Source organism: Scyliorhinus canicula, chromosome 16 (genome assembly GCF_902713615.1).
Source record: "Scyliorhinus canicula chromosome 16, sScyCan1.1, whole genome shotgun sequence".
NCBI classification, from domain to species: domain Eukaryota; kingdom Metazoa; phylum Chordata; class Chondrichthyes; order Carcharhiniformes; family Scyliorhinidae; genus Scyliorhinus; species Scyliorhinus canicula.
In genome coordinates, this window is record NC_052161.1 from 39,014,426 (window position 1) to 39,029,985 (window position 15,560).

General features: G+C 44.8%; 3 protein-coding genes across 8 annotated transcripts in view; 1 reads left to right on the forward strand and 2 right to left on the reverse strand.

Moving 5' to 3' along the window:
• uros (uroporphyrinogen III synthase) overlaps window positions 1-1,822 on the reverse strand; it is a 62,325-nt gene extending 60,503 nt beyond the window's left edge. For 5 of the 6 annotated variants that reach the window (XM_038773753.1, XM_038773757.1, XM_038773755.1 and 2 more), the window contains exon 1: window positions 1,625-1,822. The gene's annotated coding sequence lies outside the window, so the exon portion shown is untranslated. The remainder of the gene's footprint in view (window positions 1-1,624) is intronic. The other variant, XM_038773754.1, reaches the window with a different exon arrangement.
• LOC119950875 (BRCA2 and CDKN1A interacting protein) lies at window positions 1,806-11,879 on the forward strand. The gene is made up of 7 exons (XM_038773760.1): window positions 1,806-1,984; window positions 3,836-3,909; window positions 4,015-4,118; window positions 5,213-5,279; window positions 9,131-9,315; window positions 10,929-11,100; window positions 11,551-11,879. Exons 1-7 carry the CDS (start codon window positions 1,870-1,872, stop codon window positions 11,719-11,721), a joined length of 888 nt encoding a protein of 295 aa, XP_038629688.1. The 5' UTR covers window positions 1,806-1,869; the 3' UTR covers window positions 11,722-11,879.
• Window positions 11,880-15,560, reverse strand: part of dhx32a (DEAH (Asp-Glu-Ala-His) box polypeptide 32a) — a 38,283-nt gene continuing 34,602 nt past the window's right edge. Inside the window, 4 exon segments of the mRNA XM_038774012.1 lie at window positions 11,880-12,298; window positions 14,597-14,769; window positions 14,772-14,778; window positions 15,337-15,525. Of these exon segments, the coding sequence (XP_038629940.1) occupies window positions 12,103-12,298; window positions 14,597-14,769; window positions 14,772-14,778; window positions 15,337-15,525 (565 nt within the window). The 3' untranslated portion in view covers window positions 11,880-12,102.

Genomic DNA, 15,560 nt, shown 5'->3' on the forward strand with positions numbered 1-15,560 from the left:
ATCTCACTGTCACTGAGTGCTGCCACTCTGTATCTCACTGTCACTCTGTATCTCACTGTCACTGAGTGCTGCCACTCTGTATCTCACTGTCACTGAGTGCTGTCACTCTGTATCTCACTGTCACTGGGTGCTGTCACTCTGTATCTCACTGTCACTGGGTGCTGTCACTCTGTATCTCAGGGTTACTGAGTGCTGTCGCTCTATATCTCATTGTTACTGAGTGCTGTCATTCTGTATCTCACTGTCACTGAGTGCTGTCACTGTATTTCACCGTCACTGAGTGCTGTCACTCTGTACTCAGGGTTACTGAGCTGTCACTCTGTATTCACTGTCATTGAGTGGTGTCACTCTGTATCTCAGGGTTACTGAGAGCTGTCACTCTATATCTCACTGTTAGTGAGTGCTGTTACTCTGTATCTCACTGTTAGTGAGTGCTGTCACTCTGTATCTCACTGTTAGTGAGTGCTGTCACTCTGTATCTCACTGTTAGTGAGTGCTGTCACTCTGTATCTCACTGTTAGTGAGTGCTGTCACTCTGTATCTCACTGTTACTGAGTGCTGTCACTCTGTATCTCAGGGTTACTGAGAGCTGTCACTCTGTATCTCACTGTTACTGAGTGCTGTTACTCTGTATCTCACTGTCACTGAGTGCTGTCACTCTGTATCTCACTGTTAGTGAGTGCTGTCACTCTGTATTTCCAACTGTCACTGAGTGCTGTCAGTCTGTATCTCACTGTTACTAAGTGCTGTTACTTTGTATCTCAATGTTAGTGAGTGCTGTCACTCTGTATCTCAATGTTAGTGAGTGCTGTCACTCTGTATCTCACTGTTAGTGAGTGCTGTCACTCTATATCTCACTGTTACTGAGTTCTGTCACTCTGTATCTCAGGGTTACTGAGAGCTGTCACTCTATATCTCACTGTTACTGAGTACTGTTACTCTGTATCTCAATGTTAGTGAGTGCTGTCACTCTGTATCTCACTGTTAGTGAGTGCTGTCACTCTGTATCTCACTGTTAGTGAGTGCTGTCACTCTATATCTCACTGTTACTGAGTGCTGTCACTCTGTATCTCAGGGTTACTGAGTACTGTCACTCTATCTCACTGTCACTCTGTATCTCACTGTCACTGAGTGCTGTCATTCTGTATTTCACTGTCACCGAGTGCTGCCACTCTGTATTTCACTGTCACTGAGTGCTGCCACTCTGTATCTCACTGTTAGTGAGTGCTGTCACTCAGTATTTCCAACTGTCACTGAGTGCTGTCAGTCTGTATCTCACTGTTACTAAGTGCTGTCACTTTGTATCTCACTGTCACTCTGTGTTGTCACACTATCTCACTGTCAATCAGAGCTGTCACTCTGTATCTCACTGTCATTGAGTGCTGTCACTCTGTATTTCACTGTCACCGAGTGCTGCCACTCTGTATCTCACTGTCACTGAGTGCTGTCACTCTGTATCTCACTGTCACTGAGTGCTGTCACTGTGTATCTCACTGTCACTCTGTGTGTTCACTCTGTATCTCACTGTTACTGAGTGCTGTCACTCTGTATCTCACTGTTACTGAGTGCTGTCACTCTGTATCTCACTGTTACTGAGTGCTGTCACTCTGTATCTCAGACTCACTGAGCAATCCCCGACCACCGATGACGTCAGTAGGCCGCTCTATGGGGGTCGAAGGTCAGACGCTGCTCCAAATCGTCACCTTTTTAAACGGCTGCATTGTTCAACCGCGAAGAATGAGGAGTCTGTTCCCAGAATGCAGCCTGAAGAATGATTTTGCCCGGGGAGGAGCCGCTGACAGACGGCAGGGATTTCCGGTTGTGACAATATCCTGGAGACTGCAGTTCCGCTGACGCTGCGCACCGAAGATGGCGACCTCGGCCAAACGGCGGCTGGAGCCGAGAACAGAGGAGTCGGCGGAAAGTGGGACCGAGGAAGAATCCGGAGAAAGCAGCGAGGAATCGGAGGAAGAAATGCAACAAGTGAGGAGATACCGGCCGCTCAACTGCCACCGCCCGCGCGAGGGAGATGGAACCCGAGCGCCAGAGTCCCTGCGCACGCGGCGCCCCTCTGGCGCAGCGAGGCGGAGCAGGGGAGGGGACCATGGCAGAGTGGTTGGGGGGGGGGGACCATGGCAGAGTTGGGGGGGGATGGGTGGAGGAGAAGCCTTGGCTGTGGTTGGGGGGGAGGGGGGGGGATGGGTGGAGGAGAAGCCTTGGCTGTGGTTGGGGGGGGTGGGTGGAGGAGAAGCCTTGGCAGTGGTTGGGGGGGAGGAGCCTTGGCAGTTGTTGGGGGGAGGAGCCTTGGCAGTGGTTGGGGGGAGGAGCCTTGGCAGTGATTGGGGGAGGAGCCTTGGCAGAGTGGTTTGGGGGAGGAGCCTTGGCAGTGTGGTTTGGGGGGAGGAGCCTTGGCAGAGTGGTTGGGGGGAGGAGCCTTGGCAGAGTGGTTTGGGGGGAGGAGCCTTGGCAGAGTGGGTTGGGGGGAGGAGCCTTGGCAGAGCGGTTGGGGGGGGGGAGCCTTGGCAGAGCGGTTGGGGGGGAGGAGCCTTGGCAGAGCGGTTGGGGGGGGAAGAGCCTGGGCAAAGGGGGGCAGGGAGGAGTGTGGGCAGAGTGGTTGGGGGGAGGAGCTTGAACAGTGGTTGGGGGGAGGAGCCTGGACAGTGGTTGGGGGGAGGGCCTGGACAGTGGTGGGGGGAGGAGCCTGGGCAGTGGTGGGGGGAGGGGCCTGGACAGTGGTGGGGGGGAGGAGCCTGGGCAGTGGTGGGGGGGAGGAGCCTGGGCAGTGGTGGGGGGGAAAGAGCCTGGGCAGTGGTTGGGGGGGAAAGAGCCTGGGCAGTGGTTTGGGGGGGGGGGGGGAGAGATGAGCCTGGGGGGGGGGGGGGGGGGAGAGATGAGCCTGGTCAGTGGTTGGGGGGGGGGAGGAGCCTGGGTAGTGGTTGGGGGGAGCCTTGGCAGTGGTTGGTGGGGGAGGAGCCTGGGCAGTGGTTGGGGGGGAGGAGCCTGGGCAGTGGTTGGTGGGGGGAGGAGCCTGGTCGAGAGAGAGGGGGTTGGATCCTGGCAGAGGGGGGGGAGGAGTGTGGGCAGAGTGGTTTGGGGGAGGGGGCAGAGGATTGGGGGAGAGCCTGGGCAGAGTGGGTTGGGGGGGAGCCTGGGCAGAGTGGTTGGGGGAGGGAGCCTGGGGAGTGGGTTGGGGGGGGAGGAGCCTGGGCAGAGTTGGGGGGGAGGAGCCTGGGCAGTGGTGGGGGGGAAGCCTGGCAGTGTGGTTGGGGGGAGGAGCCTTGGCAGTGTTGGGGGGAGGAGCCTGGGCAGTGGGTGGGGGGGAGCCTCGGCAGAGGAGTGGGGTGGGGTGTGCCTGGGTAGAGGGAGGGGGGGTGGATGAGCCTGGGCAGAGGGAGGGGGTGGGATGACCCTGGGCAGAGAGAGGGGTGGTGGTGGGAGGAGCCTGGGCAGAGAGAGGGGGTGGTGGGAGGAGCCTTGGCAGGGGGGGTTGGTGGAAGGAGCCTGGCGCAGTTAGGATGTCTTACTTCACCGTCCATTCAAACCTGCAACCTCAATTACCTAGAAATAGGGCAACAGAAATGCCCCCCCGTAAGTTCCCCTCATGCAATTGGAAATGCATCTCATTCCTTCACTGCACTCGGTCAAAATCCTGGAAACCCCCTAACCTATCCACACTTTGGGTGTACCTATTCTACATTGACTGTGTTTCAAGATGGCATCCCGCCACCACCACCTTCTTGAGCACATCTATGAAGTGCAATAAGAGCCGAGTTTGCCAGTGATGCCCAGAAACGGTGCTGTTATTGGCATTTATGTTTATAACTATTTCTATTACAAGTGCAAGTAGATTTTGAAGCACATGCCATATCTGACAATGATCATAGTGGAATCAAACGTTTGTTGAAACAGGTAACTTGGAAAATATGATATTATTTTGATGTAGTTTTTGTGTGGCTAAGTTAATGTATATACTCAACAACAGTTCTAATGGAGCATTCTATTATCTTTTTGCAGTTATTTCTCAAGGCCAATGTAAACATCACTGAACTAGCCAACATCATTATTCAACAAAATCATGTTGGAAGTGTTATTCGGGTAAGGGAGCTGCTGCCGGATTGGTTACAAAAATAAGTTCTTGAATACTATCACCGCATAACAGAACAGAGAAAAAGAATAATGCCTGACCAAAATATTCCCCTTTTATGGATCTTCATCTTTTTTTTGATCATTGCAATTGGTTAACTTGAGAGTTAAGTTAAACTAAGGTTCAACTTTCAGATATATTTAAATTTTTAGTCCAAATTAAGCTTTGCAGTTTTTTATGAACTGTCATGATAGTGATCATCCTACTGAGTATTTATCATTGAAGAATTTTTGGGGACAACATACTGCCCTTGTTTCTTTCAAAACTAAATTTGTGCAGAGAACATGCATCCATAATTGGAGTTAGTTGTCTATATAACTGAAAATATTTTAAAAATGTAATTGCATAGTTTATTCGAATCCGCTTTTAAAAACATTGAGAAAATGTACCACGGTCGCATTAACAATGAATAAATTCGCAAAAAATAATCATTGTTCATCCGTTGTGTAAAACCATTGGCATCAATTTTCTAGGAGTATAATTGGTTACAGATTGTTCTGTTGAACTGCTGTGTTTCATGTTCTTCAAATGATTTCATCAATACATGTGAGATATATTCAAAGATGAAGCAGCTATGAGCAGATTACATTAGTTTAGTATCACTTCTTCAAGGCCGGCATTGAAACTAGTATATGTAATCTTGTGCAGACCTGTGATATGACTTAGTTTGCATAGCAGTTGCTACTACTGTTCAAGAGGTGTAAAATTGACTGCCGACAGATATAAAGCATATTCCCTTCCACTATGCAGTGAAATTAAATCCTGCTATTACTATTCATCGGATTTCATATCACACTATCCCCTTACATCAATTGTAACAAGGATAAAGGCTCTTGCTGGCAATTTGAAATGGTAAAGTTCTAATTTCACAGAGGCAGACAAAGGAATAAAATAAAATGTTGGAGGTGTAAAGAAAGTTGATCACCCTGAAGGAGAAAGATGGATTAATGTTTTAGGCGTGATGCTTTATCAGAACATATTTAACAGCAGTATGGATATAGGTTTCATAGTATCACATAACTGGATCATTTTATATTTTAAAGCAAGCTGAGATTTTGGATTAGAAAGTAGTGATGAAGACGATGAAGATGTGATATTTGGATTTATCACTGTTTTAAATCTGACGGAAAGAAAGGTAAGTACACCATTGCCCTTACTGAGTTGACCAGAAAGTTACATTTTGTCTGGGATTGAATTATTAATCTTGCTGTATTTGCATGTAAATCATAGAATCTACAGTGCCGAAGGAGACCATTCAGCCCATCGAGTCTGCCACCGACACATGGAAAGAGCACCCTTACTTAAGCTCACACTGCCATCCTATCCCCGTAACCCCTCCTAACTTTGTTTTGGATGCTAAGGGGCAATTTTAGCATGGTCAATCCACCTAACCTGCACTTCTTTGGACTGTGGGAGGAAACCGGAGCACCCAGAGGAACCCACGCCAGACACGGGGAGAAAATGCAAACTCCACACCTGGGGCTTGAATTGAACCCAGGTCTCTGGAGCTGTGAGGCAGCAGTGCTAACCACTGTGCCGCCCCATATGATAGCTTAGTTTTTTACATTAGCCAATTATTACATTTCTTGCTTTGCTGTTCTGAAAATCATCTTAAGGACTTAAGCATTTCATAATTATTGAAGGCCGTGACTATGCTCAACTTTTAGGTTCGTGGAATATAGGATTTGTGCCAAGTTGCTGTAATCAGAATTCTTGGTGCTTTGCCTGAAGAAAAGCAATGAAATTTATTTTATGAGGTTCTGTGGGAAGGGAATGAAGAGTTGGGGTGATAGAGGAGTGGACCGAGGCCAAGATCTTGACAATAGTTTTCAGCAGGTTGGAGGCCAAAGTGGGGTCTAGGTAGATGCTAAATACTGGAGGTAGTGAAAGAATCTATTGAGGAGAATTGCCCAAAAGAAGTGAGCACGGAACTGAGGCGACGGAAGAGAGTTCAACATCCTGCCAAGCCTGAATTCATTGAGCTGAGGATGTAAGGGGAAACTGAGTTCTTTCCTAAATACAGATCTTTCAGAATCAAAGAGGGGAAGGTCAGAGGGTATAGTGAATACACGCCAAGGGCATGGGACTAGAAGAAGGAATGGGGTCAGAGGGACGGGAAGATGTGGAGGGTCCCAGATGGTTATTGGTGTCAGTAAGTTATTGGAGTTTGCATTCATTAACACCTGAAAGGATGAGAAAAAGCTTCTTGTTCAGGTATCGGATAAGGCAAAGAATAAATGGTACTGGGACAAGGACATCTTTGAGAGAGTGAGTTGGTGCTACGGAACAGAGAAGTCTAGTTAGTGCATTCATATGGCAGCACATGGTACAAAGTGGATATCCGAGTGCTGCGAGAACAGCAATCCAGAATCCTGATGGATTCAACACGTGGGAGGGATGGAACATTAGTTGGAATCCACGTGGGGATAGTTCCGAGACGGAGACATTCGCTGAGAAAAGAAATTACATAGATATAGCATCGAATCCCTCCAGTTTAGGAGGCCATTTGACCCATCAAGTCAGCACCAAATCTCCGAAAAGAGCACCCAACCAGGCCTACTACCCTGCCCGATCCTCGTAACCTCGCCGAACGGTTAGACATTGAGGAGCAATTTAGCATGGCCAATCCACAGCACTTTCACATCTTTGGACTGTGGGAGGAAACCGGAGCATCTGGTGGAAACACACGGAGACATGTGGAGAATGTGCAAACCCCACACACAGTCACCCAAGATCGGAATCGAACACAGGACCCTGGCGTTGTGATGCAGCAGTGCTAACCATGTGCCACCGTGGTGCCCCACGTGGTTGTGGAAGCGTGTTTTGGTAAACACTTTGTCAAACACCAAAAGGGAAGTGGACAGCAATGAAGGTGAGAGGAGAAAGACGGAAATCCTGTCGAGAGAAGAGCAGCACTTTGTAGCATAGGTATTCCTACCATTACTTAAGTTTGCGGACGTCACAAAGGTTGGTGGAATTGCGGGGTAGCGATGAGGACTGTCCAAGGACACCGCAGGATTTAGATCGTTTGGAGACTTGGGCGGCGAGATGGCAGATGGAGTTTAATCCGGACAAATGTGAGGTAATGCATTTTGGAAGGTCTAATACAGGTAGGGAATATACAGTGAATAGTAGAACCCTCGAGTATTGACAGTAAGAAAGATTGTGGTGTACAGGTCCAAAGGTCACTGAAAGGGGCAACACAGGTGGAGAAGGTAGTCAAGAAGGCATACTTGCCATCATTGGCCGGGGCATTGAGTATAAAAATTGGCAAGTCATGTTGCAGCTGTATGGAACCTTAGGCCACACTTGGAGTATAGTGTTCAGTTCTGGTCGCCACGCTACCAGAAGATAGTGGAGGCTTTAGAGAGGGTGCAGAAGAGATTTACCAGGATGTTGCCTGGTATGGAGGGCATAGCTATGAGGAGAGATTAAATAAACTTGGTTTGTTCTCACTGGAACGAAGAACGTTGAGGGTCGACCTGGTAGAGGTGTACAAGATTATGAGGGGCATAGACAGCGTGGATAGTCAAGAGACTTTTTCCCAGGGTAGAGGGGGCAATTAGACAATTACTAGGGGGCATATGTTTAAGGTGCGAGGGGAAATGTTTAGAGGAGAGGTACGAGGTAGGTTTTTTTTTACACAGAGGTGCCTGGAACTCGCTGCTGGAGGAACCAGGGACGATAGCTGCTCTTCTCTCAACAGGATTTCCGTCTTTCTCTTTTCACCTTCATTGCCCCTCAACCTCCTTCGTTCCAGTGAGAACAAACCAAGTTTATTCAATCTCTCCTCATAGCTATGCCCTCCATACCAGGTAACATCCTGGTAAATCTCTAAAGCCTCCAGGGGCATCGTGACAAATACATGAATCAGCTTCCCCGAACAGGCCCCGGAATGTGGCGACTAGGGGCTTTTCACAGTAACTCATTTGAAGCCTACTTGTGACAATAAGCGATTTTCATTTCATTTCAATAGAGGGATACGGACCCCGGAAGTGTTGAAGATTTTAGTTTAGACTGGCAGCATGGTCGGTGTAGGCTTGGAGGGCCGAAGGGCCTGTTCCTGTGCTGTACTTTTCTTTGTTCAAGAGGAGGCTGTTTTGTGCAGTCCAAGGTACGACAACTAGCCAGTTCAGAAATTACATGCAAGAAACTCAACCCATCTAGATTCCTGAGGTCAAGGAATGCACTGCAGAGAAAAATGAGTGGCGGAATAAAAGGATGAGCTTAAGAAAAATGATCAAACTAGGAAGCAAAGCGAGAGTTAAGGATAGACTGGAGAAAATGATGTGAAGAGATAAGATGGGTGCACTGAATACTTAATTGATCCTTTAACCAATCACAGATGCAATAATTTTCCTTTCAAAAATCACAAAATAACTCTAGTGTTCCTTTGTAGCCGCGCAACTATAATGAAAAACCATCTTTATATATTTTGGTCTAATTTGAATACAAAATTAGAATGACATGATCTATTGGCCCATTAATTGACACCAAAATACATAACGCTAACAGATGGAGACATTTTTATTACTTAATTAGGAGCAGTTCTAAAACCTTTTACATCTGATCAAATTGGCCAAGTTCAGTAAAATTATGGCCCAGCACTAACAATTCTGATATGCACATTCTCCAGAGCTAATTAAATATTTACTGTCTGCACTCCAGTGGGTAGGTTTTCCTTGTGCTCTATGCCCCAGAAAAGTGTGAAAATAAGAACAGAAATACATAAAGCAATGGTTTATTTAATACTATTAATTTCCCTAATACCTTTCAAAATAATGATGCTATTTCAATACTTACAATAAACTTTTCAAGCTCTTGAATACTGGCTGCTTGTAACCTTTTCAGAAACATGAATGATATGTTTGCAAGCTTATCGGAAATTTCGGCATTATTTCATTACAATCTTTACAGTTTGTGAATTGTTTTACTGTACAGCAGTATAAATGACAGTATCGCTCATTGTCTTTCTATGATCTCCAGGGAACTGAGTCTGTTGAACAGATTAAAGAATTGGTTCTGAGCCAATGCACGACTCATCACCAGAGTGCAGTTGAGCAGCTGGACAAAATACTGAATGACAACAGCAAGCCAGTGAGCTTTCTCATCAGTGAGCGCTTCATTAATGTGCCACCACAGATCTCTCTGCCCTTGCACAAACAACTCCAGTAAGGACCCCATGTTCAGCTATTGTGTTGTCATAAAAATGTTTGTGAGCAATTCAAGGAGGGTGGGTGATTTGGCAGAAACCTGTTAAATTTCTAATCTAGTGACAAATTAGCACAGTAGAACTATAGTTTCTCTTCATAGAACATACAGTGCGGAAGGAGGCCATTCAGCCCATCGAGTCTGCACCGACTCACTTCCACCCTATCCCCGTAACCCAACAATCTCTCCTAATCTTTTTGCTCACAGAGGGCAATTTATCATGGCCAATCCACCTAACCTGCACGTCTTTGGACTGTGGGAGGAAATCGGAGAACCCGGAGGAAACCCACGCAGACACTGGGAGAACGTGCAGACTCCGCACAGACAGTGACCCAAGCCAGGAATCGAACCTGGGACCCTGGCACTGTGAAGCCACAGTGCTATCCACTTGTGCGACCATGCTGCCCAAATTAGATGAGCCCTTCATTAACAGAAACAATATATTGATTCATGTTTGGAGTAGACTCAGACAATTGATTTCTGAGAACATACTGTGGTAATTGTACTTGCGGTATATATTTAGATTCCACAAAAAGTTGTAAGCAGGTAAAATAAGTAAAAGCATGTATACAAGGCATCCTAAATCTATTCTAAACTCCTAGGCTGCTAAATTCAAATGTGGACCAGCAATTTATTCTGTGTTGATGTACAGCGATAAGATTTCTTTTTAATAATTGTATACTTCAAAGGAGTTGTACAATTTATTTTTGTGTCTTGATACTCCACTATTCTCATCTTCCCCAACATCTTTTTCCTGGGATGTTGGATTCGCCGGTGCTATAGTCTGGGGTGAAGGCGGATGTCCTTGTCTTTGCCTCGTTGATAGCCCAGAGGCGAATTCTGCTTTTGTGGAGGTCTCTTACTCCGCCTAGTGTCTCGGCTTGGTTGGATGATCTCGTGTCTTTGAGAATGTCAACTACACCATCAGGGGGCCATTCATTTCCTTTTTTAAGGAGTTTGTCACTATCAGATGTGTAGCTTAGTTTTTATGTTAAAGTGGGGTTTAGTTTAGTTTTTGTATTAAAGTTAATGTGTTTTTTGTTTCTCTATTCTATAGTGTTTTTATGTTTGATTATTTCGGGTGGTTTTGTTTAATATGAACATTTTTTTTAATAAACATATTTTTTTTAAAACCTTGGTCAGTTATCAGGTATGCTGAACTCACTCCAAGGCCAATATATCCTGCCTACGGTGTGGTGCCCAGAACTGCCCAAAGTACTCCATATGTGGTCTAATCAGGACTTTGGAGAGTCGAAGAATGACTTCTCCCCACTTGCATTCTGGGCCTCTAGATGCACAGGGCAACATGCCAAACCACTTTTTAAATAGTCTTATCATTACATTGTGGTCTGTGCACCGTCTCTTTGGACTTCCAACCCCCAAAAGCTTTTGCCCTGTAGTGGATTAAGACTGATGAGAATTTACTGTTATGTAGAGTGCTAGACTTGCATTGTTTATTTGCAAGATAAAACTAATGCTCTGCTAAAGGAAATGCCTTCAGTTTGTCGTGCACTTGTTTCGTGAGATGTTTCCTATTTTTACTGGATTTTCATGCTATTTTGAATACGTTTAGGGCTGAACTGATGGATGCGCACAAGACCAATAAACCTTGTGGCAAGAGCCATTATTACCTTATGATCAGTAAGACCTGTATGGAAATGGAAAAGAAAAAAAAGACACAACAAAAAGGCAAGCAGAAAGAAGAATTAATGTTTGCAAATGCAGAAGATGAGTTCTTTTATGAGGTGAGTTCCTCCCACACCCCCAACCCTTCAAACAAGAGGATTGTATTTGATAGGATAAACCAATTATGATAACTTAATTCACTTTCTTGTCAAGCCTATCATCAATATCATTTATAAAAGCAGGAAATGCTGGATAAACTCAGAACTACAGAAGGGTCATACGGATTTGAAACACTGACTCTGTTTCTCTCTCCACAGCTGCTGCCAGACCTGCTGAGCTTATCCAGCATTTTCTGTTTTTACTCAGATTTCCTGCATCCAGATTATTTTGCTTTTATCAAAGTCCTTTTATTGCATGGCTGAGGTTCATGTTTTTAAGAGATCTGCAAGTAAAGTAAAAAATAGCCATTTGTCCATTACTGTTTAAATGTAAATGTGTTATTTTGTTTGATTGAATGCTTTATTATTCTAATTTGACTTCCCAGTTCTAATTATCTGCCTTTATTCTAGCAATCGGTTCTGACATTCAGCTACTCGGTGCAAGAAGAGAGCGACAGCTGTCTGTCTGGACGCTGGTGTTTTGATGACATTCCGATGAAACCTCTTCGCACAGTTATGCTAATTCCTGCTGACTGCATAAATACAATTATGGAGAAACTCAAAGAATACCTAACGATATAACCAACTGTAATTATAGAAATCATTCATTTTAGGTAAATAAATTGGACTATGAAGTTTCAAATTGTAAATATTATGCAGTTATTTTATCCTGTTAATTTGGTATTTTAATAAAAAAGTGAAACCTTATCGATGGAATTAATAAAATTAATTCCTTGCAATATTTTGGTCTGTACTTTATTTAGACAAAGGAATATTAAAACTTTTAGACAAAGTAATACATCAGGGTTAAAATTTAACCAGCAGAGGAAAACAATCAGGATTAAAGCCGTTCACATTCCTGGAGTGGCTTTATGTGACTTTACACCACAACGTGTAAACATAATAAGCTTTTTGGCCCTTCAAATTATTTTTGCCCAGTCTTGTATCATGCAAGTTAGTACATCATTGAATGGCACATCTGTCTTCATTCTGGTGGCTAATATCTTCTTCTGGTTTTTTGTTTTCTTTGCTGGATGCATGCTGCTCCTCTCCGTCTGTTGGCAGTTTTGAGAAGTGATCAATGATTTCCTGTAGGAGTTCTTTACTCTCACTGGGAGGTAAATTACTGAAGTAATATTGAGGAGCCAGCTGTACAAACCTGCAGAAACAAATTTGCAAGTGTCAGATTAAGACCCTGATGTGTCACAAATCTACCTTGATGTGGTTGTTTTTCAAAACTTCTTTACTGCATTAAACTGTTTAATTGTTAGAGCATGTTATTGGATCCAGACAAACAGCAGAACCCATCTGTCTTTGACCCTCTCAACCACTGGCAACTGCAACTATTCGGGTGCATTGCCTAATCAGAAGCGATTTACAAGAGCTACCCCTGTGCACCAGAATCAAGGCTTCCTGAGGATTGGTGCAACCTTGAGGCTGACCGAGAATCACTAAGTCATTCAGGACCCAGGGGCTTCCTGAGAGTCCAGATGGTGCATTACCTGAACTATCTACAAGCTTTGGATAGAATTGATGCAAATGAATCAAATGGAAAAACATCTCCAGTGTCATGGGAGAGAACAATATGGTTTGAGGCCGAGTCATACAGAGCAAAAAGACCCCTGTTTCAATCCTTTGTTTCAAATGAGATTTATGGGTTTTAACCACATAATGGATAGAAGGCTTTAAAGTTAATTATCTTTCCGCCACCCGTGAAAATCATGTGTAATTCTGGATGAAGAAATGTTGGGATTGAGCTTCGCTGCCCCTTCCCATTTTCTTTGTCCGTTACATCCCTGTGAAGCAACTTGGGATGTTCTTTCCTACATTGCAACAATGACTACACTTCAAAGGTACTTCATTAGTGGTAAATTGCTTTGAGATGTCTGGTGGTCATGTACAGCGTTGTCTAATTGCACATCTAGCTTCCATTCTTTCAGTGCTCCATTATGAGGGGCTTTAATTGAGGGTTAGTAACTAAAAGACACACATTTAAGGAAATTGGTAACTGAGCCAGATGAGAGATGAGTTTCTTTTTACACATGTGTTTTGATCTGGAATACACTGCTTGAAAGGGTGGAGGGTGGAAGCTTTCAAAAGAAAAGTGGATAAATAGTGAAAAATTGCAGGCTCATGATGAGAGAGTGGGACTAATTTAGCGGCAGTACGGTAGCATCGTGGTTAGCACAATTGCTTCACAGCTCCAGGTTCGATTCCCGGCTTGGGTCGCTGTCTGTGCGTAGTCAGCACGTTCTCCCCGTGCCTGCGTGGGTTTCCTCCCACAGTCCAAAGATGTGCAGGTTAGGTGGATTGGCCATGCTAAATTGCCCTTAGTGTTGGGTAGGGTTAGGGGGATAGGGTGGAGGTGGGCTTGGGTAGGGTGCTCTTTCCAAGAGCTGACTCGATGGGCCGAATGGCCTCCTGCACTGTAAATTCGATGAAAATAATTGGATAGTTCTTTCAGAGAGGGGTCGAATAGCCTGCACAGTATAATTCTGAGAAAACCCAACTTGGGCTTCCACCGTTGTTATAACTGCACACTGCACATAATTAAATTAATAATCTTTATTGTCACAAGTAGGCTTACATTATGCAATTAAGTTACTGTGAAAAGCCCCTAGTCGCCACATTCTGGCACCACCCGGTTACACTGAGGGAGAATTCAGAATGTCCAAATTTCTACCTTTTGGGACTTGTAGGAGGAAACTGGAGTGCCCGTGGAAACCCATGCACGCACTGGGAGAACAAAAAGTGAGAAGTCATAGATTATCATAGAATTTGCAATGCAGAAGGAGGCCATTCGGCCTATTGAGTCTGCATCAGCCCTTGGAAAGGGCCTATGCCCACACCTCTACCTGTAATCCAGTAACCCCACCTAACCTTTTTGGGCACTAAGGGCAATTTAGCATAGCCAATCCACTTAACCTGCACATCTTTGGACTGGACTACCCGGAGGAAACCCATGCAGACATGGGGACAAAGTGCAAATTCCACACAGTCACCCGAGTCCGGAATTGAACCCAGGTCCCTAGAGCTGTGAGGCAGCAATGCTAACCACCATGCTGTCCATTAATTTGGGTTGCTATTTATCCGACAAAGGATGTCAAGCTCTCCAGCTCTTAAGAATAGGAAGCAGATATTACAATGATAAGGAAGCAACGGTTAAATCTCAAATCATTATTCTGCAATGCATATTTCTCATCATTATTATTCAAAATGACATTCCGTCAGCAGAAAACTGAGGACCCTTTGTTCTGAGGTGGTAAGGTATGTTGAGGTTGAGAGGATATTGATAAGCCATTATAGCTTTGTTGTCGGGTTTTTATCTTCTCAAACCCCTTGATAGTACAAGTTGACTGATGCAATTAAATGGCAACATTTATTACAGATGCAAGGCATTCAATTATGCATGTTTCAACAGCACTGTTCGGACTCCAAAGAAATTGAGCTTACTTACATTTCAGGTGTCACATCTGAAACAATCCTGATACAATTGTTCTCAGATATTGTAAATTCATGGAACAAAACCCATTCTGGTTTTAATCTTGCTGAACAGTAGCTTGAAAAAGGGTGCAGCTGGGCTACGTGTCTGTGCGTTAGCATGACGTAATTTCCTAATCCATCAACATCTCGAGCGGTCTAGAAGTAGGAATGCTACATTGAACTAATTTCTACAATTGCGAACCGTAACATTGAAAATCCCTAAATGTGAGATACAAATAGAGTAATGCAATTCTAATCTACAGTTTCTGTCATCAAAAGAGTCTTACTAAATTTTCAAATGGTAAGGTAAAGTCGCCACAGTCCCAGATGACCATAGGCTTCTTTGAGGAGGAGAGCTGACTGGTGGTGATTTAGCCTGAGGATCACCACATCTCAGGCGAGGGACAAGGTTGAGAAGGTGGGCATTCCTAGACAACCTCATCTCAAATATTGCCAGTTTGCATCTCCATGTTCAGCAGTATTCAAAGCCATTTGATAAGAGGAATTTTACCATTTATTGATTGGGCTACACATTGCAAATATCTGGGGTGGGGGGGGGGGAGGCAATACAAAGGGATTGCTATGGACCTAACTGTCCATCAGATTGCTGCTACTCACAATGTTACCAAATACTTTTAAACATAGATCTCATTCAGAAGTCAGAAATTCAGCTCCAAAACACGGTGGAAAAATGTTAGCAAAGAGGTCCTTTACCTGCATGAATAACCAGACAGCAAAGCTCTTTTCACATTCAATGAATTCTTGTGGGTGCCAAATGCAGGTTGTGAAACGGGTAGCTCGATGCGCTGCATAGTGTCCAGTAGGTCAGCTCGCACGGCATCTGCTGTCCTCAGAGCCGAGCAATTCAAGAAGTTGTCATGGCACCACTTCTCATCCCACAGACTGCACAAGAGTAAAATCCAATCCATTCGAACGGC

Excerpts from the sequence above, each read along its gene's own strand:
- LOC119950875 (XM_038773760.1), top strand. The coding sequence starts at position 1,870 with ATGGCGACCTCGGCCAAACGGCGGCTGGAGCCGAGAACAGAGGAGTCG. Across the intron at positions 1,985-3,835 it reads GGAGGAAGAAATGCAACAAG|AAGTGCAAGTAGATTTTGAA; the intron begins TGAGGAGATACC and ends TATTTCTATTAC. Across the intron at positions 3,910-4,014 it reads TCAAACGTTTGTTGAAACAG|TTATTTCTCAAGGCCAATGT; the intron begins GTAACTTGGAAA and ends ATCTTTTTGCAG.